We start from the raw sequence: 22809 nt of genomic DNA on the forward strand, positions 1-22809 counted from the left end.
TGTCATCTAAATAAATGAACATGAAGTCCAGATCCCGGCCTACCGCGTCCATCAACCGCTGGAAGGTCTCCGCGGCGTTCTTAAGGCCGAATGGCATTCGAAGGAATTCGCAGTTTTGGGGACGTCGTCAGGGTGGACCGGGATTTGGTGGTATCCCTGGACGAGGTCCACCTTGGAGAAGATGTGGGCCCCGTGTAGGTTCGCTGCGAAGTCCTGGATGTGAGGGACGAGGTAGCGGTCTGGGGTGGTGGCGTCATTCAGCCTGTGGTAGTCGCCGCAGGGCCTCCACCCGCCGGTGGCTTTGGGGACCATGTGCAGGGGGGAGGACCAGGGGCTGTCTGACCTGCAAACGATCCCCAGCTCCTCCATGCGGCGGAACTCTTCCTTTGCCAGGCGGAGCTTGTCTGGAGGTAGTTGTCGTGCTCGGGCATGAAGGGGTGGCACTATGGTAATGATGTGATGCTGCACCCAGTGTTTGGGCATCAAATTTGTAAACTGAGGTGCCAAAACTGATGGGAACTCGGCTAGGAGCTTGGTGAACTCGTTGCCAGACAGGGAAACGGAGTCCAGGTGCGGGGCTGGTAGGCTGGCTTCTCCCAGGGAGTAGGTTTGGAAGGTTCTGGAGTGCACTAGCCGCTTCCCTCGCAGGTCGACTAACAGGCTGTGGGTCTGAAGGAAATTGGCTCCCAGGAGTGGCTGGGCAACAGCGGTAAGGGTAAAGTTCCAGGTAAAACGGCTGTAGCCAAATTGTAATTGAACTGTACGGGTACCGAAAGTTTGTATCATTGTGCCATTTGCGGCTTTGAGTGCGGGACCCTGTTGCCTGCTACAAGTGTCGCGGCGGTCGGGGGCAAAACACTGACCTCTGCTCCAGTGTCGACGAGGAAACGATGCCTGGACTGCTTGTCCCAAATGAATAGGAGGCTGTGGTGGCGGCCAGCCGCCGTAGCCATCAGTGGCGGCTGGCCCTGGCGTTTCCCTGAAACTTGCAGGGTGGGCGGCATCGACGGGCCTCCGCGCCCCACCTCTGATGGTGGAAACACAGCTAGTCACCAGTGTCATTGTCTGTGTTTCTGGGGTGTGGTCGCTCAGTTGCTGGGACTGGTTTAGGTAGGCGTTGGGCCCGCGGTCTAGCGATTTGGCTGACGGACGACCTGCCCTTGCATTTGCCCTTCCACAGGACATCTGCCCGGGCGGCTACCTCACGTGGGTTGCTGAAGTCAGCATCGGCCAACAGCAGGCGAATGTCGTTGGGTAGTTGTTCGAGGAAGGCCTGTTCGAACATCAGGCAGGGCTTGTGTCCCTCAGCCAAGGCCAGCATCTTGTTCATCAGGGCCGATGGGGATCTGTCCCCCAGGACGTCGAGATGAAGCAGGAGGGCGGTGTGCTTGCGACGGGAGAGGCCGAAGGTCCGAATAAGAAGGTCTTTGAAAGCCGGATACTTGCCTTCCTCCGGAGGAGACTGGATGAAGTCTCCAACCTGGGCGGCTGTCTCCTGGTCCAGGGAGCTGACCACGTGGTAGTACCACGTGGAGTCGGAGGTGATCTGCCGAAGTTGGAATTGTGCTTCAGCCTGGTCGAACCGGACATGGGGCCGAAGCGTCCAAAAGGTGGGCAGCTTGAGTGCCACTGCATTGGCTGCTGCGTTGTCGTCCACTGTGTGGGTCCAAAATCCGTTTGGACCATCGGGGTCACCAATGTAGCAGCTGTGACCGCAATACGAAAGTAAGACACTAGTCGATGAGTTGCAGAACAAAACTGATCTATTTTCCTGCCTTGTGTGGGCCTTTTAAGAGGAACGGTTCCCACCCACCGAAAACAGAAATGACATTTGCACTACGTCAATCTTTTCCCACGCGTGGGTTCTCCCCGTCACTCGGGGAAGACGAAGGCCCAGTGCCATCTTGGGCCTTGCTGCTCCGACGACGCGCGACCCGACCACTGAGCTCGGACGGTGATCGGATGGATCACTTGCTCGGACGGTGAGTCGCTACAAATTCACTTAAATGTTTTATTTAGCCTTAAATACAAGTTTAAAATTAAGAAATATTAATTTTGATTTATATTTAACATGTGGCCACTTTTAATCTAGAAATAAAACATTACTGTCAATTAAGCAATACCAAATGTTTTCAGTTAAAATACGTTGCAAAATATTTAGCAACTTAAGGACTGTACACGATCAAAGAAACATATCTCTGATTTCCTGGGGGAACATATTTAATCACTTCATATAAGTAGATGAACTCAAATTTTTTTTAAAGTTAAACTTCACCACATACCAGTGAAATGGGTGTGGAATACTGTGCATTTTCTGTGGGAAGAACTGGTCAAGTTAAAATAAAATCAAGGAAACTAGCATGACAAAACTTGTTACTTTTTACGAAAGGATCCAGTCTTCCATCATTTCCATCTTAAAATATATCTTTGTTCATAGTTTTGAAGCTTCAAGGTCTTCACATTCACTAAATTAAAATAGCTTGAGGCAGTTACATTAAGTAATACGCAAAAGAGACTGAGTAATACAGACCAAGTGGCCTGCTATACGATAGACTTAACTAATATCATTAACAAACTGGTATGCAACAAAATTGCAACGTATTTTGTTACCTCCACTTAGACAACCACACAAAATGATTGTTGGTACATACCTCGCCAAATAACTATTCCTTTGTGTTTGAAATGTGTATGTTTAACTTACATAAAAAGGAACCCTCCAAAGAATGTTCATAATGATTACATTCTTCCCTTTGAACTGGTAGACAATAAGATGTGAGTGCATCCTCCATTATATAGTTTTATTTTTCCAATAATCCTCCTACCAAACAGGTATTGCAACAGATAATCCCTGGTTGATAAGAATCAGCAAAAATAAATGTGCACAGAAATATAGCTAACCTTGCAACATGGCTTGGAACAAACAAGGCAAAGAGAAGGGACAAAGGGTAAAGACATTGCATGGTAGTATGTGACATGACCTGGTGACACTAGCTAAGGGATCAAACTATCATTAAATCGGCATCTTTAGGAGGTTTACAGAAGCAATTTAGATAACACACTGTATCCACATTTTTGCTCAGAAGTACTCACCCTGAAGGATTCTTCATGTACTGATTTTTCAACAACTGATAAAGACAAGCAAGCTAAGGTTTATCAGCAGGTGGAGCATCAGATGACATCAGAAAGAACTTCCAAAAATAAAATGTCCCAAAAGTTCCTCACACCAGCATTGTTTAATTATCATTGCATGCAACTCATTTATCAGATCAGTACAATTATGTTTGTGGTTTGGTATGAAATTGAATAATAAACTGAAAGCAATCAAGAAAAGTTATTTTTTTCAACAGGAATATGTCCCAAATGGAATGTTATCAGTCTTCAGCTAGTCCACTAGATGGGGTGTTTTGCAAATGGCTGAATATTCCATTTTGGAGGAAATATTGGCAAGACTATTATACCGCACTAATGAGCATTGATGTAGCATGAAGAGAAGCTAAATATAGTATTAGATCAAAAGAAAAGACTTATAATGTTGCTAATAAGAGCAGTAAACCTATAGAGTGTGAACCTTTCAGATTTCAGCAAAGAAGAACCAAGAAATTGATGAGGAAAATGAAAGCAGAATACAAGAGTAAACTAGTGAAAAACCAAAACAGATTTTAAGAGATTCTACAGATAAGTAAATAGAAAAAAAGATTGACTAAGATTAATGTGGATCTCTTACAGACTGAGACAGGAGAAATTAAACTGAGGAAAAGAAAAATCATTGAGAAATTAAACACATCGCCATCTGATGTGGTAAATGCGGGCTCGCTCTTTTAAGAGTAAATTGGATAGATACATGGACGAGAGAGGTCTGGAGGGGTATGGGTTGGGGGCAGGTAAATGGGACTAGCAGAATAATGTTTCGGCACAGACTAGAAGGGCCGATTGGCCTGTGCTGTAGTTTTCTATGGTTCTACAAACAACCCCCCTATACCCGTGGAAAATAACAGGTCAAAAGAGGAATCCAAAGAAATTAGCATAAGTAAAAAAATAGTACTGGAAAAATGAACAAGACTGAGAACCAATAAATCGCCAGGACCTCATTACCTGCTTCCAATAGTTTTGAAAGAGGTGGCTTTGGATTCCAGAACATTTCCCACCGATTAGAAACTTGTAAATGTGACCTCACTTTTAGGAAAGGACAGAAAGCGGTAAAATGGTGGATCACAAATGGGGAAGCATGACATCAATGGTGGGAAAAGTATTAGAATCTATTATTGAGGAAATAGTAGCAAGGCACTCAGAAAATAATAAAAGGGCTGGACAGAGTCAACAAAGATATTAAATGGAAATTATGATTGATATATCTGTATGGAGATTCTTTAAGATTGTAGTTAGGAGAATAAATGAGGGGGAACCAGTGTTGGGGTGTTTTTGACTTTCAAAAGTTTTTTGATTAGATGGTACACAACAAAATTAGAACATATGGCATTGGGGTAACATTATCTTCTGGAGCAAGGATTGGATAACAGACAAAAGAAGAGTTCAACAATAAATAGGTCATTTTTGAGATAGGAGACTGTGAATGGTGAGGAGCCCCAGATGTTCACAATCTATTTATATCATTTGTTCAGCCTCTTTAACTGAGGAAGGATATATTTGCGATAGAGGGAAAGCAACAAAGGTTCACCAGTTTAATTTCTGAAATGTATACACCGATTAAGCAGACTGGCCAACACTCAATAGAGCAAAAAAACAGTTTCTTGAGTCTCCACTATACTCAGTGGAATTTAGAAGAACAAGAGATGATCTCAATGAAATAAAATTCTTAAGATACTTGACAGGATAGTTTCCTCTGGCTGGGGTGTCATTAACCAGGAATCGCAGTCTCAAGATAAAGGATTGGCTATTCAGGACAGAGGTGAGCAGAAATTTCCTCACCCAGACAGAAGTGGATCTATGGAATTCTCTACCCAAGAGAGTTGTGGTGGCTCAGCTACTGAACATATTTGAGACTGATATCAAGAGATCTCTGAATGTTGTGTATCAAAGAGCATCGGTATTGTGCAAGACAGTAGTATCAAAATGAAAGATCAGCCATGATCTTTTTAATAAGAAGAGGCAGTTCATAGGACCAAATGGCCAGTTCCTGCTTCTAATTCCTAAGTAGGTCTCAGAATTGCCAACCACAATTAACATTAATGACAAGTTTTGTCATTGCTCTCACATAGAGTAGTTTGTTCTGTGGCTATAAAGAAGGGAAAACAATTTTAATGATGTTTAAAAATTTACAACCTGCCCTAAAAAGTGGCCCTGCCTGAAACAGTATCTATATTAACTTCATACAGAGAAAAATGTTTCACAAATCTTCAATGCAAAAACAAACTACAAGTTGCATTAAAACAAATATTCAATTCTACATAGCTTTCCAAGGAGCACAGTTTCCATTCTTGTATGACTTTTAAAATTACCACTTGTATCGACAGAAAATTATGTATCATTTATTATCTATTAACTCTACCATAAGATCATAACTCAGGTCAAGGATTACGTAACAAGAGCCTGATATGACACAAATCTAATAACTGTCTTAGGAATATGACTGCCAAAAATCCTGTATATCACAGAATTCTCCACATGCAAAAGAGAAATTGGCTGTTCTGTAAAATCAACAGAGTTCATGGGGACAAGGCTGAGGTCTCCAAGGACATCTCCAAATCTTTAAGAGGAATGCTTGGTAAAGCTACCATGTAGTTTATAGCGTATTTAGAAGCCACGTATGACATGTTGACAGGAGGACCATTTTGGAGGCTCTCTCTAGAAATCCATGGTAGGATACAACCCGATCAAACGTCTATTTCATGGATCAGGTCCCAGCCAATGCATAACTCAGACCCTGGAGCCCAGGTAGAAGCTGTCAGGGATCCAGAGACCAGCTTCACTCCAGTTTGATCTTTTGATCTGAAGTCAAGATTCAGATCTATATTCAATCCTGACCCAGGGATACAGTACTTCTGGACACAGGTCTGTCACTGTCTAATACTGGGTTACTGTACTATTGGGTACAAGTCGATCACTGTACAGTTTAACACTGGGGTACAAATCAATGGACATAGGCCTACCACTCTGTAACACTGATACATTACTGATGCACAGCGATCTCTCACAAACACTAACTGCAATTTCAAAAAGTTATTTTAAAGAACTGGTTCAGGCACAATGCATTTTAAAATTCTTTGAATTCACGACCCAGTCTTCTTCCCAGATTTTACTCTTGTTGGAGATAGGTACATGCATGTGAATTTGAGGGATTCCCATGTAGAGCTGGTGTTATTTAAGGCTGGCAGGGAAATAATGCATCCATCCTTCTGAGTTAAAAATATTGCCCTCTGAGAAAGTGCGGGCAGCTAACTTTTAAAAAAAGAACAAATTTTCTGGAATGGCCTAAAATATCACCTTTATAGTATATCTCTGTAAATAATAGAACCTGCAGTGCTTTCAATAAATTTTCTAAAATGGTATAATATATAAAAATTGCAGCTAATGCTGTTCAAATTGTCAAGGTGAACAAAATCATTGATATAGGGCAGGAAAATAATCGTCGAGCAGGTTATAAATTATGCTGGTACATAAGGAAATGTGGATTAGGAGAAATAAAAAATTACTTTTCCAAAATCCAAAACTGGGATAGCTATACTTCTTCAGTATTTATATTAAAACATATATCAACATTGGTTTTAGCTCTATATTTGTTAACTGAAAGACTTTTTTAAAAAATCAGTTTTAATTATTTTGTCTCTGATGAATCTTTTGGCTTCCCCAAGCCTCAACCCAATTGTAGAAGCAGCACTTTGGAATCTCTCTCTCCAACACATGATTTAGACTCGAAAATATCTTTCCCTACCCAATCCTTATGCATGCATCTGAACCAATAATGTATAAGTTGCTAATGAGGGAATAATAGCAATGATGGGAAAGATCAATGAAATAATAGGACCAATGATACAATACATGACATTGAATGAAGGAAGCATCATAAATGTCCAATATCAGCACACTTAACCCTGTTTTAAAAGTAATTATATATTTAATTCTCAAAAAAAAAGTTTGAATCCCAAGGGATAGATCCAAATACTGCTTCTGTAATAATTCTAAACAATAAATTTCCTTCCTATCATATGCTCTTAAAAAATAAAATATGCTTTCAACAAATGGTCTTCTACTTCAATGGTTCAATGGCATGGTAATGTAGCGGTTAGCATAATGCTTTACAGTGTCAGTGACCCAGGATCAAATCTGGCCGCTGTCTGTCAGGAGTTTGTAAGTTCTCCCCATGTCTGCGTGGGTTTCCTCCCACATTCCAAAGACATACAGGTTAGGAAGTTGTGGGCATGCTATGTTGGCGCCAGAAGCGTGGCGACACTTGCGGGTTGCCCCCAGAACACTATGCAAAAAGATGTATTTCACTGTGTGTTTCGATGCATGTGACTAATAAAGATATTTTATCTTTCCTGATCAAAATAACTTTTTTCATATCAATCAGTAATTATCAACAGTCCAACTCAATTGTGACTCACCGAGGGGCAGCACAGTCAGTAGAGCCACTGCCTCACATCGCCAGAAACCCAGGTTCAATCCTGACCCAGGGTGTTGTCTGTATGGAGTTTGCACTTTCTCCCTGTGAGCGGATGGGTTTCCTCCAGGTGCTCCTGTTCCCTCCCGGATGCAGAGATGTGCAGGTTGATAAGTTACTTAACCACTGTAAATTGCCCCTAGCGTGTACGTGAGTTGCAGAATCTGGGTGGAGTTGATGATAATGTGGGGAGAATAATATGCTTAATGTCGGTTTAGTGTAAATGGGTGGTTGATCATCAGCATGGGCTGAAAGACCTGTTTCCGTTGCTACATCTCTCTAGGACTCTAATTCCAGCATGCAAGCACATGCAAAACACACAGATAAATGCATTTGCTCATTAAAATCAGGTGACCCAGGAGACGTCAGTTCATGAATCTGAATCAGTGATGAAAGTTGAATGATCTGAGAGATGACTGAAATTGGAAAGAAGAGGAAGAGAATAAACAGGAATATAAATCTGGAAATAGCCCAGACAATGAAGGCAGGAAATTGTACTACATGGTGCACTTAGTGGAGCACATAAGCTTCATGCCAGTAAGAAGGTTAAGCAATCTGAGGCTGGAGATTTGGATGGAACACTGGACTAATGGAGAGAGGGAAGGTGGTGGGGACAAAGGCTAGAGAGCCAAATCGATGAAATAGGGAAGGGACAATGTCACACTAAATCTTTACCCATGCATTAGGGCTTGCTATAATGTATTCTGGAAACAATCTTTGACATTTTTTACTTGGCTTTACCTGCTCTGAGAACTACAAGGTATTGGAATCAAGAACACAAATCTCCTGATCATTGAGAGTTGGGAAAATATGATTTCCCCACCACATAATATTTTCAATTGTTCATAGCCTTAAACTTGAAAGATATCAAGTGCCTTTCTCTCAACCAGAGACAAAAAGTTCTGAGCAAAATCATTTCTTTTTTACATGTACAGAATGTACAGATATCAAGAATGATAAACCGATAAAAAAGGTTAGTTTTACCCTATTATTTATGCATGCTGATCCTGGATATCTCAATTTTGCAAATTTTCTAATACTTAGTTACAATAAATTCAAATTTTCCAATTTCAAATCAAATATTTTAAAGACCTAAATATAGTAAAGCAAATAGGAAGCAAATAACACTTCACACATTCAGTTATATTCTGTAGGTAGCTAATTTTCTGTTCCCCAGCAAAAGAGGAATACTCATTATATTTGTAAAGAAATCAAGAGAAATAATGATCCAGCATCCCACTGGATGCATGGGCTGGAGAAGGAGGTGGAATTTTAACTTATAATTCACCCAGCAGGAAACCAAAGGCATGGAATTAACATGAATTTTACACCCCCTCTGCATCAAAATCAGGCAGGTATGAAATGGCCAGCAGATTCAACCCCTTCAGTTTCCCACCCTCCCCAAACCCTTTGCAGTCTCATGTGTGCTCTGGAATAGATGGCTAATCTATTAGCATATGTTTTATAACCCCTTCTGCCCCTCCCCCAACCCAACCCCATCATTTATAATGCAGATCTTAAAATAATTTGTCACCTAATTGCCTGTTACTTAACCAGTCATCTGTTCTTTCCAATGTGTGACCTATTACAATTCCACAAAACATCTAAATAACAAACATATTTTCCCAAAGGAAAAAAATCTCATGTTATCAGCCTACCAGATGAAAAGCCAAATAGATAATCCTTTTCTATCTCTTCCTGAGATATCCATTAACTTAGATGCCAGTCTTCAACTAATGAGCACACCACACGATACCAGGAATCAGCCGGATGCACTGTAGCTAAGGCCTGAGCAACATCCTAGGTGTAGTGCTTAAGATTTGTGCCCTTCCCACAAGTTACAACAATTTATTGAATCAATGCCAATCAACTGGCATTGATTCAATAAATTGTTCACCAATGCTGTGTCTGGTTTCTATGCTATCACTCAGCTCCAATCTTAACCACAGCCTTCATCAAAACAAGAACACTAGCTGAATTTGAGTGAGAATGATTACCAATGTCATCATTCAATTGAGTACAGTACCAAGTAACTTTAGTAAAACTGGTTAATGGGTGATCATGGGGAAAATCTCCAGTGGTTGAGATCATATCAAGATTGATGCTAATCATCTCACTTCAATGATTCGCTGTCAAAATCCCTCAAGGCCAATGTCCTGAATCCACCTAAAATCAACAGCTATATCTTATTTCCAACATAAAGTCAGGGCTGGGCACTGCAGTGGTAGCTGTTCAGTGTTCAGGTCCTGGTGCAATTGTTTAAAATCTGTATATGTTCACACATAGCAATACCTGGGAAACATCCAGCCTGAACTGATAAAGACAATTAATTTTTTTTACCATTTCCAACAAGATAGTGATGCTAATGACGTCTATAGTGGTAGGCACATTAGTGTAGCAGTTAGCATAACCCTATTACAGTGCCAGTAACCCAGGTTCAATTCTGGCCACTGTCTGTAAGGAGTTTGTACTTTCTCCCCGTGTCTGTGTGGGTTTCCTCCGGGTGCTCCGGTTTCCTCCCACATTCCAAAGACGTACGAGTTAGGAGGTTGTGGACATGCTATGTTGGCGCTGTAAGAGTGGCAACACTTGCAGGCTGGTCCCAGAACACTCTACGCAAAAGATGCATTTCACTGTGTGTTTCCATGTACATGTGACTAATAAAGAGATCTGATCTGATTTTATGAGCCAAGTCCCCGTCTTTAATTTTGTGGGTGGGGTTCACCTTTGACCAGAAAGTTGAAGCTGCATTGAATAGCACCAAGTGGTTTCCAGCAGTAGGACCACGCATCCCAGTTCCTTAAACTACCTGAAAGTCACATATAAGGAGTACGTTAGAATACTCTCCATTTGCCTGGAAGGATGCAAACAGCTACAACAGCAATAAAGGATGACACCACCCAACGTTAAGCAGTCCATACGATTGCCACTCCATACTCTAATCTAAATATCTATTCCCTCTTCCACTGTCATATCATGGTTGCATTGTGTCACATCTGCAAAAAAGAACCCAAAATCATCTGTAGTAAGTTTTCACAATTCATTAAAGTGTATTCGGCAATACTGCCAAAACCAACAACTACCACCACCCTGAAAACAAGACAATGATTGCGTACAAGAACCATCGTTCCTCTTCCGCCACAAGTCTGGGGCATGTACACAGTACTTTCGTCATCACAGCCCAGCTACTCGGCGCGAAGCACCTTCACTGGATCACTGAGACCCAAGTTTTCAGCAATGTGCAAGAAATCCCGGCCTTGCCGCCAGGATTTATTTAAATAAAGGACGGGCACTCCATATTTCTAACATATCCTGGATGATAACTGCAACATTAGTCACTCTCTACCGCCTGACAGGGGCAGGGGGCTTAGGCAACAGGCCGCAGCAGCGGCGGGACAGACACAGATGAGGTACTAATGTATCGACCTAGTATTGAGGCCATTGTCGCCCATTTCACCAAATTAAAAACGGTCCGCTGGCTCTGGAGTCTGACAGCCAACTCGGCGTCATGGCAACTCCAAACAACAGGCAACAATTAACTTGGATGGATTGCGCCGAGTAGTTGAGTGCACTCTCAGAACAACAGGGACTAGGGTCAGTTGCAGGGAGGCCCCCGTGCGAGGACAAAGTCGGTGTAGAATTTCTTACCAGACGCACCAGCTGCTCCGTCCAGCTCCATGGGCTTCCGGTGCCTTTGCCCTTCCAGCTGCTGCAACCTCCTCCCGCCGAGGCCTCCGGAGTCGAAAGCTCTCGTTGCCCAGGTGAGCGTTTTGCTGTTTGCACCACTCCTGCTCCTCATCGCAATCGGCGAGGTTACTCGACTCGAGCAAAAATTATCTTTAGAGAATGTGGCGTCAAAATTACTTTGGATAAACCAAAGGTCCTTGTGGCATCGAATTGTACCGCTGCCCGCCTGTTGTGTGCTGCCGCAGAGTTTACACCAACCAAACACGTGTCCGCCTCAGGTTGGGCCACCTGACGGGACACAGCAACACAGGATCAAGTCAACAGGCAGTTGCTTTCAAGCACAGGTGTGACTAGTGTGCCACCTGTAGTACATGTCACCTCCAAAACAAACTGTCCATGTCAGCTGAAAACGAAGTTTATAGATGGACCTCAATACGTTTTACTAAATATATGGGCGTTTTCCAGCATTAGAATTTTTGCTATCTGGATGCTGGTGTTGATATAACTGATTCTGGAAAATTTCTACTTATATGAGCATAATGCATTTTTCAAAATTAGATTCAAGTAACATTTGTCTTGTGACACATGTTCCTTGTGACTTTTTGTTCACTTTTTAAGGAACTTGTTTGTATTATATCTCACAAATTAATCCAAATGTAGATATAATTCATCCCGGACCTTAAATTGTTTTTTTTTGCTCACCGAGTTTTTAAAGTAATTAGTACAAAGGTGTATAATGACATAATTATATAGTTGTTAAAATATGCCAACTTGCCCCAGCCAACACGAATATTCAGTTGGTTCTGCACATTTTATCCAGGACTCTTTTACAGGTCTTTTGATGTGGAATAAATACATTCCCATTTTACTCAATTCGAGACGATTATTTTTCTATGTGCCTACCTTTCAGAGTTTTCGCATATTAATTTCGAAAATAAGTAAAAAAAAACTTCGAAAAGCCAAAAATATGTAAACAACATTACAAAATTGCTGGAAATTAATTAGAATGTTATGACTTACCACTGCGAAGCACTTAAAACAAGGAAACTTTTCATTTGTATTCTATGTCTGCATCATTGACGAAAGTTTCAGCTCGTTGTATTTCCCTGACCCTTATATCCAAAAGCAGCAAATATTAAAAAGATATATTATAATGTTTACCACAGCATCGCTTTAAAAAGCAAGTCTTCTTACTGATCCTGCAACAATGTTCGACAATACCTTCATGTTCTCGAAAACAAATTAAAAAACAAATGCAGAATCCATCGATATTACACGCAAACCAAAGTTTGAAAACAGAAGTAAGTGTAAAAGAAATAACAATGACGGCTTCAACATATTTTAATTAAATATATAAAATCATTTCATTCTGACTTGGCACTCGTTGCAATATATGCAAAATCTGATCGATATCGGCTGATTTCCGTTAATCTAATTCATTCAGATTAATTGCATTGACATTAAACCGTAGAACTGTACAACAGAGAAGGTTTTGTTTCATGTTTAGAGTCATCGTTGAACACTTGTACAAATAGTCTGTTCACTTTATTATAAATAATCCAAGAATGGCGCAGCATCTATGAATTGAAGTACATCTTTACTTCCGATTTCTATCATGACGGCGGGAAAGGACATAATTACTCTAAGTAATATCCCTTTGCAATGAGCTCTTCAAATTCTGCTGTCCCATGAGTGAATCAAGGTTTTCAATGAAACCAACACCCCAAAGAAACATATTCCATAAACATCTATGTGAAATAAATTCCCACAACAGCACAAGAGAAATATTTATGAATAAAAACACATATGAAATAAAAATTAAATACTGACAGTCTATCAGTCATACACAATTTAACCAAAATAAAACTTTGTTCGTGTATTGACAACTGTTTTACACAAAGGACCGTACCTTAATCGTAGGGATTAAACTACATGAGTTTACGGCGAAATGTAGGATACATAATTTATATCTTTTGATCTAAAACAAATGGACATCTAGGTTGAATAGTTATTATTGTCCATTATTTCAGTTATTGTAAGGACAAGAAAATAGTACATTGGAAAATTCTAAAATGAAAATCTCTGAAATTATTTTCTTCACACTTGCATAACAATTATGTGTCCCACCTAACATAAACCAAGTGCAATTCTGATTTAAAGGACATAAGCGTCATTGAAAATAGTATAAATATACATGCAAGTGTAATTCTTTGCACTTCATTTGATTGTTCACTCTTGACTCTCATAAATGGTTCACTCAAACAGTTATGAAATCCACTTTCCACTTCTGTGTAATGTTCCAATAGTTTATGGGAAGCAAAAGTAAGCATCAGGATTTCCATTCTACGAGAGGGGGCCAGCCCCCATGGGTATCAAGTAAACTTGTGCTAAAATGAATTCGCAGAAAGCTCACTCCCGAACTTTTTCCCAGCTGCGCGTCCATCCTCCTTTGGAGGTTTTGTCTTTTAAACTTGAAATTGCTGTTGAGATCACAGGCCTAGTGCTGCGGCGTGTTTTTTTGCTTTGAGTCTCAAGTCTGCAATGCTGGAGTTTTTACTGGTGGTTTTGGCGGCAGCTGCTGCCGCCACGACAGTAGCAGATTCTGCCAAGGTGGCCAGAGGCAAACCGAAGGGCGGTGGCGGGAACATCATGTAGGGCGCATGTGCCGCCAGGTGTGGATGGAGGTGATGATGGGCGTGCGCCACACTGTCCAACTGCAGTTGCGCTTGGACCTGAAAGGATAGTGGCGTCATGTTGCAATGATTCTCCTGAAAAACAATGAAACAGAAGCCTATTGAAATATCAACTACAGAAATTGCAGTTGCCAACAAATATTCACGAACAAATGAAAACTTACCCAAAGGTGTTGGGCATTAATCACTGGATAAGAAGGGAAATGAATGGTTAAATAATATTGGTCAGCTACCTGGGTTATAGTTTCTGAATGATGTTTTGTAACCTAAATGAGTGGAGGCACTAAAAAAAAGCCCTAAAACTATCAGATCCCTCCACTCTTGAATATTTATAGGAGTGAAATTAGGAACTTTACATTGCGACTATGAGAGACGATATGAAAGTTACATGCTTTTCACCCCTCCGATCTAACTGAACGGAAAAATAGGAGTTTTCCTGCAAACGGCGGTTCCACCAGTCGACAATATTCGAAAGGACAGTATCGGGAGCTGGCCAGTTACGGAAAATACCCAACTCATTGCACTGCTGGAAGTCTCCATCATTCTATGAATGGGGGACCTTCATCTTAAAACTGATAAAGGCAACAATGAGTTATGGAAGGCTCTTAAACGTGCAATTATGTAATACTTGTACTTCGCTCTGTGGAGATTTTGAACGAGAAATTAGTAAAAACAAAAGATTCGTTTTCTGCATATGTAATGGCTTCAGGCAAACATTAAACAGCATGTTTCGCTTCCCACTCCCACGATTAAGAAACACCGTTGTGAAAATCCGTTGATGATGAAGGGGATTTTATTAAACATATCGTTGATGTTCCTTAAATTATTGGGGGGGGGGGGTAATTGTTACCCAGCAATGCTCTAGGAGTGAAGTTTAATCCCAACAGATAGCTGAGGAAATTCAAGCCTGTTGAATCTGTCAAATCTGTCTCAAGACATCAAAGATGCAAGAGCATATTCTATTCCAGCGAAAACTGTAATAGATTATATCTATTTAAGTTCGATTCAAAATATCCTCCAAATTATCATTAGGGTATTTTTTTTACAAGAGTAGTGGAACATTTGGAAAATAGTCTGTCAAACTTGATTGAGGAATACGATTCGAATAGCAAGATATGTAGGTCAAGTGCACAGAGAATCATGTGGAAATATAAACTCTTCTAAAACCAATAACTGTAAGGCGAAGTGGGAAAGTACACAACGTAACAAGTCATAAAAAAAATCATCAGGGGCCAACCTTCGGTACTATGGAGTTGGGACGTTAAACACGAAGTAATTTCTCGTTTCTATTGAGTAAATTCTAATTGAAGATTCTATCTGGATACTGGCTTGGACTTAGGTCCACACAGTCAATGCCATCCGTGAATATTTGCCCAAGTTTGGATACGAAAATGTCATGTCGGGCGAGCTCAGCCAATACAGCCAGCATGTGCTAAGATTAGTCTATTTGTCGGTGGGGAGAGAATTGTATATATTAAAACAAGGTCATGGCAGCTTGGAAGTAAACTGGGCGAATATGGGCGCATTGCCGATGGAATCTAAAAACTAAACAGCCTTGTGCTTAAATTTTTATGGGTAAAAATTGCGAAGGAATAAAATTTGGTTTGGAATATTCAGGCATCCTGAAAATAGAGACAAGGAGTTATTGCGAAATGTGCTGCCATTCATATGCCAGTAAATGGACCAGAAAATGGCAAACAGGTTGTTCTGCAACATGGGAATCCTTTCGCCAAGTCAGGCAAATGAAGAATGGAATTACATGTTGGTTAGTGATAGCTCTCAGAGGAATACCGATCTTCTTAAGACGCTGCCCACGTCGCATTGTTGACAGCACTTACTGGTAAAATGGCAGAACGTGATACGGGTGGTTCAGTAATAATCAACCATAACTAGTTCAACTGTTAAAATACCCCAATAGTTCGAAAAATCCACAGATTTTTCTCTCCCTTCAACGATTTTTCACCTGTGAGACCACGCCCAATTGAAACAAATGACGTCACCTGCTAATTATCAATGCAATTTTAGCAATAATATGAAGCCGTGCTCTGAAAAAATTAGGAAGATCCTATCTTTAAAATGACTCATTAGCACTTTACTTTCAAGACAAGCTTCATACAAGGAGTATAAGTGATAAAACAACTTGTATCTCACGAACGATTGTTTATGCAGTTTGATGTCAGTGTTATTACTTGCCTGTTGAAATGGCATCCTCAAAGCTCCCACGTTAACGTACGGTGCGACTCGACAAGCTTCAAACTGACTAGCGGTTCCAATAAGTACACCTACAGTCGGGAAATAAAAAGGAAATTCAAATGAATGTACGTTTTTGCCTCACAGGAGGGCCTTATTGCTTCAATTAGTTTGTGCGAATTCCAATACACAATCAAATTATTATGTTAAAATTAGCATGATAATGTTGCTTAAATTCATGTTTCATAACATATGAATAATGAATGAATAGTTGCAACGTTCACTGTTTTTGTTCTCGCGATCCCACCAGCCACCCTGGGTGCAGCCTGAAATGCAGCCCTGTAAACTTGGTTGACGACATTGTACACTGAAAGTTTACAACTGTGCCCTAAACTGCACGTGTCAGGATATTAGCGATTATTAAGATTTTGTAATTTAACACACATACCTTTATGAAGTTGATTCTCTTGTTTTCGACATTTTGCTCTTCTGTTCTGAAACCATACCTATAGGGCAAAATGAAGTAATTTAATGGCAATGATTGGCAGCTGCATCTCAGATGTACGAGTTATATTGTTCAAACTGACAACTATGCGATGCAATATCCCGTCGGACTTATTAATTATTAATGTGATTGACCTCGTTTATTTTAATTATCTGACTCTTACATACACGATGCATGGCAATATCTTGGGGGGGGGGGGGGAAGGAGATGCTGCAAACAATCGAAAACATCGTCCGTTTCTTAATGTTTATTGGTTCGTGAAAAATATTTTATGCCCTATTTCTAGTAAAGGTTATCATACCATAAGAACTAAATGCAACTCCATGATATCTAATACCACAACGACAATGGCCCTGACGTTTGAGCAATGAGCTCCTTCTAATAAGATTTTGCTCATTAGTAGACTAAAATAAGTACCGGCAAGAAAAAAAATGTTTTCCTGATAATGAATAATACCTAGTAATTAGTATTATTCAAGATGTGTATATAATACAATGTTTATTCTTTTGTTTATTATACCGAGGCAACATACGCTCACAAAGGACACAGATTAAAACCCATACAATAAATACCGCATTAATATGTTAAGCTGGTTTTCAATTCTCTGATGAAAGTCTGGTGTTAAATAATGCATGTACTATATCGAAATCATTTTATCTGCAAGTAGCACCACATGAACAAGTTTCCCAGAAGCATATGTGGGTAGAGAAAACTTGGGTGCGTTGTAGAATTGTGAAGCCAAATTTAACTTTAGATCAAATGGAACTTGGACGTCGCCCTTTAAAATGGCAAATATTGTTATCAAAACAGATTATTTGTTTAACTTGCGGATTTAATAACGGAAATGAAATCAAACACAGTTTGATGCATGTAATAAATATTCAATCTTCTGGAAACCTTTCACTGTACTTTGTTCAAGTGACTCTTAATCGATACAACATTCTGCAGCCCATGACAAAAAATATCCGAATTCATACAGTGGAGACCCAAATGCTGTCCTTTTAGAGCAACTCAAGTTAGTATTCTTTGGCTCTGCAAAAACAACTGACTGAGAAATCAAATTTCTCGAGTTTTTTTTTAAAACATGCCTAGGAAGTAAAATTTAATTGCCACTGAGAACAAAGAATGATTATACAGTCAATGATATTGATGAGAATTTCGGGTACAATATAGATGCTGCTGGCCGTTACAATTTAACAAACAATATTATAGTAATGACCAGAGCTGTTCAAGAGAGTGGGAATAAGTGACGAGAAAGCCGTTTTACACAAATTGTTACAAGCCTATAACTGTCATTGTGCAAGATTAAAAACAAATTGTATAGTTTGAAGGATGGATAATAGTTGTTGAAATATGCCACTTGCTGCCTTGTATTTATAATGTGAATGACAGGGAGTCCTGAATCGAGTCTAATGGACATTGGCCAGTGCAGCGCTCTGTACAATTCCTAATAAATAACATAATTCAGATATTCGTAGCACCGGGCTACTTGGTATTGTTGCCACTAAAATCGTTAATTATGTTTCATCGCCTTTTATGATGCGATATTGAGAAATCATCTTTAATGAACACGAGTCAAATGGAAATTTGATGGGTAAATGTTATTTGTTATATGCAGAGAAGCCATAACAAAGAATTCGCGAAAGATCATACGAACAGTGTGTTTTTTCTTCCAGTGTTCTTTAGGCAGCAATCTTTTTTTTCTTTTGCAGGTCTGTTTGATGGTTTTTGAACACTGGTCGATTTGTTCAGGTCAAGTTGCTGCTAAGTTTACCTCGTTATCGTATTACAAGCTGGAAACCCCCATAAGAATACTATATAGCTTGATGCAGATGGTACTGTAACAGAGGGCGCATGCTGTAAGTAATTTCCCAATAGCAGCTGCAGCTGCCGCTGGCCTATCAACCACAACTTCTGAAACTTCTAGTAAATTAAATATCAGTTCTTACGACGCAAACCTATTTAATTCATCATAGCCGCATGCAGCGTCGACATCTGAAGGACTACTTATGTAAACATAAATCATCTCCTTTATGTCCTGAGCCTGTTGTTGTGCAGTTGCCCTAATTTGTTTCCTTTGCACGTAAACCCAAGTGTATTAGTACAGTGCTTATTTCTCGCTGAAGTGCAAACCACAACCTGTGTTTAAATATAAATAATGAAATCACTCAGCATATTAAAACATTGTGGTACCAAATTAAGCTGATATTTGCTGTATTCTAAAATACCAGATGGATGTGTAATAGGGAATATTTGCCTTACTTGTACCCTGGCTTCTGAGAGCCCCAGCCTCTGGCTCAGCTCTTCCCTCATAAACGCATCCGGATAATGCGTCTCATCGAACAACCTCTCAAGCTCATTTAGCTGTTCCAGTGTGAAGTTAGTCCGACTTCGCCGTTGCTTAATTTTTGTCTGCGCTTCCTCTTCCACTGGTTTGGTGTCTTCTTTTTTCTCTTTAATGTCACCACTTCCTATAAATGGCCATTGCACGTGATAATTACTGGCATGTTTTGCTACAGTTATCGATAGATATAATTATCGATAAGAAAGTTTTAAACGAATATCTCTAAAAAGTTAACAGTTATATCACAATCAGTAAGAATCACAACCATTATAATTATACAAGGTATAATTAATAGTAAACGTAATTTAACTTCAACCCATGCCAGCGAACTTGTCATTGGAGCAGAGTACATTCTTCCCATTGTAACGAAGTAACATTTAATAGCTGGAGGCCCTGCGCTTGTGGAAAAAAAAGCTTTTTTTAATTCAAGATGATTACAACCCCGCTCTCAATGATGCTTATTTTCATAATTTTCTTAGTCAATGACTAGCATCATGATAAACTTCGATATTCAGTGGCATCCGTCTGATTGTGTCAGAATCTAACAATAGACAACACCTTTAAGTATTTACGATGTGTATCGCATTCAAATAATTTGATTCAGTAAATTTCTTACTGCACAGAAAGAACGCACAATTTGAATATATTGAATGTTCTAAATTAACTGTGATACAAATTCACAGCGTATTTGCTCTTCTTTAAATAATCTGCTCGCTCATTCCATTATCTGTCAGGAAGATTCAGGTGATGTAACATGCGTTAGATAACAAAGAACCAAGTTTGAGTAGCTGAACAGTTAGGTTGCATTAAATGTAATTTATAAACATTTCACGGTGGAGCTTCAAATATTTTGAGTTTAGGTTTGATTTTTTTTAGGTAACTGAGCTGCAACATTCAGCGGGCTCAGCCACTCGGTTAATGACAACGGGCGTCTTAACCAAATTAGACACATAGGCAGCGTTCACAGTCTTTTATATCTAGGACAATACATTTTCAACCAGAATTCTTTGGGTCAGAAGAACCTTTGTTAGAATTCCGCAACTGTTCGCATTTTAGCGGCTTGATTTATTTGTAACGAAATAAAAAATACGATCCATTAAAGCTTACTGTTTACAATGTACTATGTAATAGTGTGAGCATTTGTTGCCTGAAGCTCTGGAAACTTAGACAAGTCTTATTATTTTAATCGTCTTGCGAATGAGCAATACATTTTTTGGTTATTTCTTTTTATAAAGAGAGTCATCTGTCAAATACAAGTCTACATAAAAAGTCACGAAAATGAACTGTGTCACACATCATCGACAACGTTACAGCGTGAAAGCATCTTACGCTACATGAGACAGATTAAACGGTTGGCTTTTTGTTACAATTTACTGCAAATAAAGATGAAAGGAGAAAAGAAAATCGTTTTTGCTTCCATATAAATACTGATTGAAGACGTTATCTGCACCTAACATTTTCTGCATGAAAGAGGGCTAACTCATTTTATTTAACAATGGGAATCCCATTTATTATCGTAAATAAATTTATCAAAGAAAATGTTACAAAATGATTAATGAAACGATTATACTTAGTGAGGCGACTGGTTCCGAATCTGCAATGCTGAAATCATATTCAGCCACCATTTAATCGTCTTAGGCTGCGTAAAACTGCAATATTCTGTGTACAACGTATACAACAATATACGTTGTAAATTATTGCGAACGGTTTTGTGCTTTGCTAAGAAGTATCCTTTTAAATGGCGTCAGAGATAAAGTAACAGTATTTATTTATAAAACCATTTCCGAACGATGCTCTGGAATTGTGTTCTAATCTCAGCAAATAAAACAAAACTTAGTTGTACTGTATCAATGTAAACATATCATTAAGATTAGTTCCGTCATTGCCATCTACCTATGGCTAAACGTCTATAAATGGCAAACTACCGCAACTGGCTTTGAATGTGTCTTTTAAAAACAATTCCATTACGTTATTTTGATTATCAGCAAATCCTGCCTGTTTCAAACTGATGCTAAGCGAAGGGGCACGTTCTTCAAAAACATAAACCAGAAGAAGCTATTAAGTTTTACACCACAATTAAAATTGATTGAACTCCCCTTGCGTCACCGAATGCTCTGTAAACATCCTCGCGGTATTATCCGGGACACATTTCGCGTCCCTTATCGATATGCAACTTCCACTTTTTAAAAATCATTGATTATGTAGTAATTAATCGCCTTTCTTATAAAGTGACTATGATTTACTGCACCTGAGTTATATAAAGCTGCTAACTTGATAGTATATTTAACAACATTCGGTAGTTTGTTCTAAATGTGCTTATATTCTTTGATTTTCGTAACTGGGATGATATCATTGAAATGATCACAAATAAACCAATCTAACATTGACATTGTACCACGCAGGTCATACGAAGCCGCACTGCTATATGTGAAATTGAAAGGTTTGTTTACCCGGATCAGTTAATTTCGGAGTGCCGCTGTCCCGCGGTCTCTCTGGCCCGATCTCTGGCTCGCTACTTGGGGATCGAGACGCCCCACGCTGTGCGCCGATTACTTCATCCCGGCTTCCTTCACTCAGACCCGGCTCCCGAGCTCGCACAGGCCCGCTCTCAAGAACTTCTCGATATGTGATCCCATCCTTCCTTTCTTTCACTTTTTGATCAAAAGACTTCGAAACAAAAGCTGTAAGTTCTTCCATTGCTGCTCTGAGGAATATGACCCTGTCTTTTTTTATTCTCTCCAATACATTAACCGTACAATATTTCTCTGTGGTATGTCGTCTTGGAGTTGAAGTGCAAACCTGATCTTCCAGAATTCGGCTTGCTCGGAGATGTAGATCTAATACTGATGCGCTATTGAAGTCAGACTATTTATACTTTGCAATGCTTGCCCAGCTGCGCCCCTTGTACTCAGCAATTACCTCCCCTTGTACTCTTGATGTGTCCCCACTCCTGGAACACAGTTATCATCAGCCCCTGGGCTGCAACTCATACCTAGCGGCTGCTATTGGCCATTAATCCACCACTGACAAGCATTCGTAATTAATTTAATTAGCGAGTATTACTGCTATTGTTATTACTTAGCTAAACACGGGGGAGCTGGGATGGCACTGGGGTGTGGCCAAAAAGAATGACACATCGTAGAGCACGGTGACTGGATCGTCCCCAAAACCAGCGGCTTTAAACACCAAAGCACGCTAAAATCAGGTAAACTTTTGATTTGCTTAAGGTAAATCAAAATAATATTTGCAGCTTACATAATGTTTAATATTTCAACAGATCTTTTACACAATTTACGTGCGAGCATGTAATATTATAAAACATACATTTTTTGCTGATGGTAAATTATGAAATATTTGTTAATCTGTTCTCCACCTGAATGGTGTTCTGACTGGGTCAAATGATTCACAGGCATTTTGGTTGTTAATTTGCTTTAAATGTACATTTACATTACAGATCATTTAAATTTAGTATATGACTATACTCTTCCTCCAAAAAGAACCAGGCAAAAAGAAGACTAATGCGCCACTAAGTCACCTCCGCGGTTTTCCTCGTGGATGTTTTAAACATTTACGGCCGATATGGTACTTAGCACCGTGTGGACAAAAGACACTTTATTATGACGTCTGATGTATACTTTTTGAGAGAACCGTGCACACATAATGTTGTTTTCTTGTCAACTAATGCAGACATCCACTAGCAAATGGCTTTATATTGTTGTTTACCCTATATCCATACTTCTTCCTATTTATAGGAGGAACTTTATACTTAATA

The 22809-nt window shown here is 39.7% G+C and overlaps 1 protein-coding gene across 2 annotated transcripts; it reads right to left on the reverse strand.

Moving 5' to 3' along the window:
- Positions 1–12629: 12629 nt before the first annotated feature.
- shox2 (short stature homeobox 2) lies at positions 12630–22025 on the reverse strand. 2 transcript variants are annotated; one of them, XM_052018361.1, is made up of 5 exons: positions 21488–22025; positions 18956–19164; positions 16637–16694; positions 16192–16280; positions 12630–14073 (listed from the first exon to the last, which is right to left on the reverse strand). In XM_052018361.1, exons 1-5 carry the CDS (start codon positions 21732–21734, stop codon positions 13795–13797), a joined length of 882 nt encoding a protein of 293 aa, XP_051874321.1. In that variant the 5' UTR covers positions 21735–22025; the 3' UTR covers positions 12630–13794. The 2 variants fall into 2 exon arrangements, with proteins under 2 accessions (XP_051874321.1, XP_051874322.1); XM_052018362.1 differs by having other exon boundaries at positions 13617–14037; positions 21488–21742.
- Between the last annotated feature and the right edge of the window lie 784 nt (positions 22026–22809).

This window comes from Pristis pectinata, chromosome 6, assembly GCF_009764475.1.
Source record: "Pristis pectinata isolate sPriPec2 chromosome 6, sPriPec2.1.pri, whole genome shotgun sequence".
NCBI lineage: Eukaryota > Metazoa > Chordata > Chondrichthyes > Rhinopristiformes > Pristidae > Pristis > Pristis pectinata.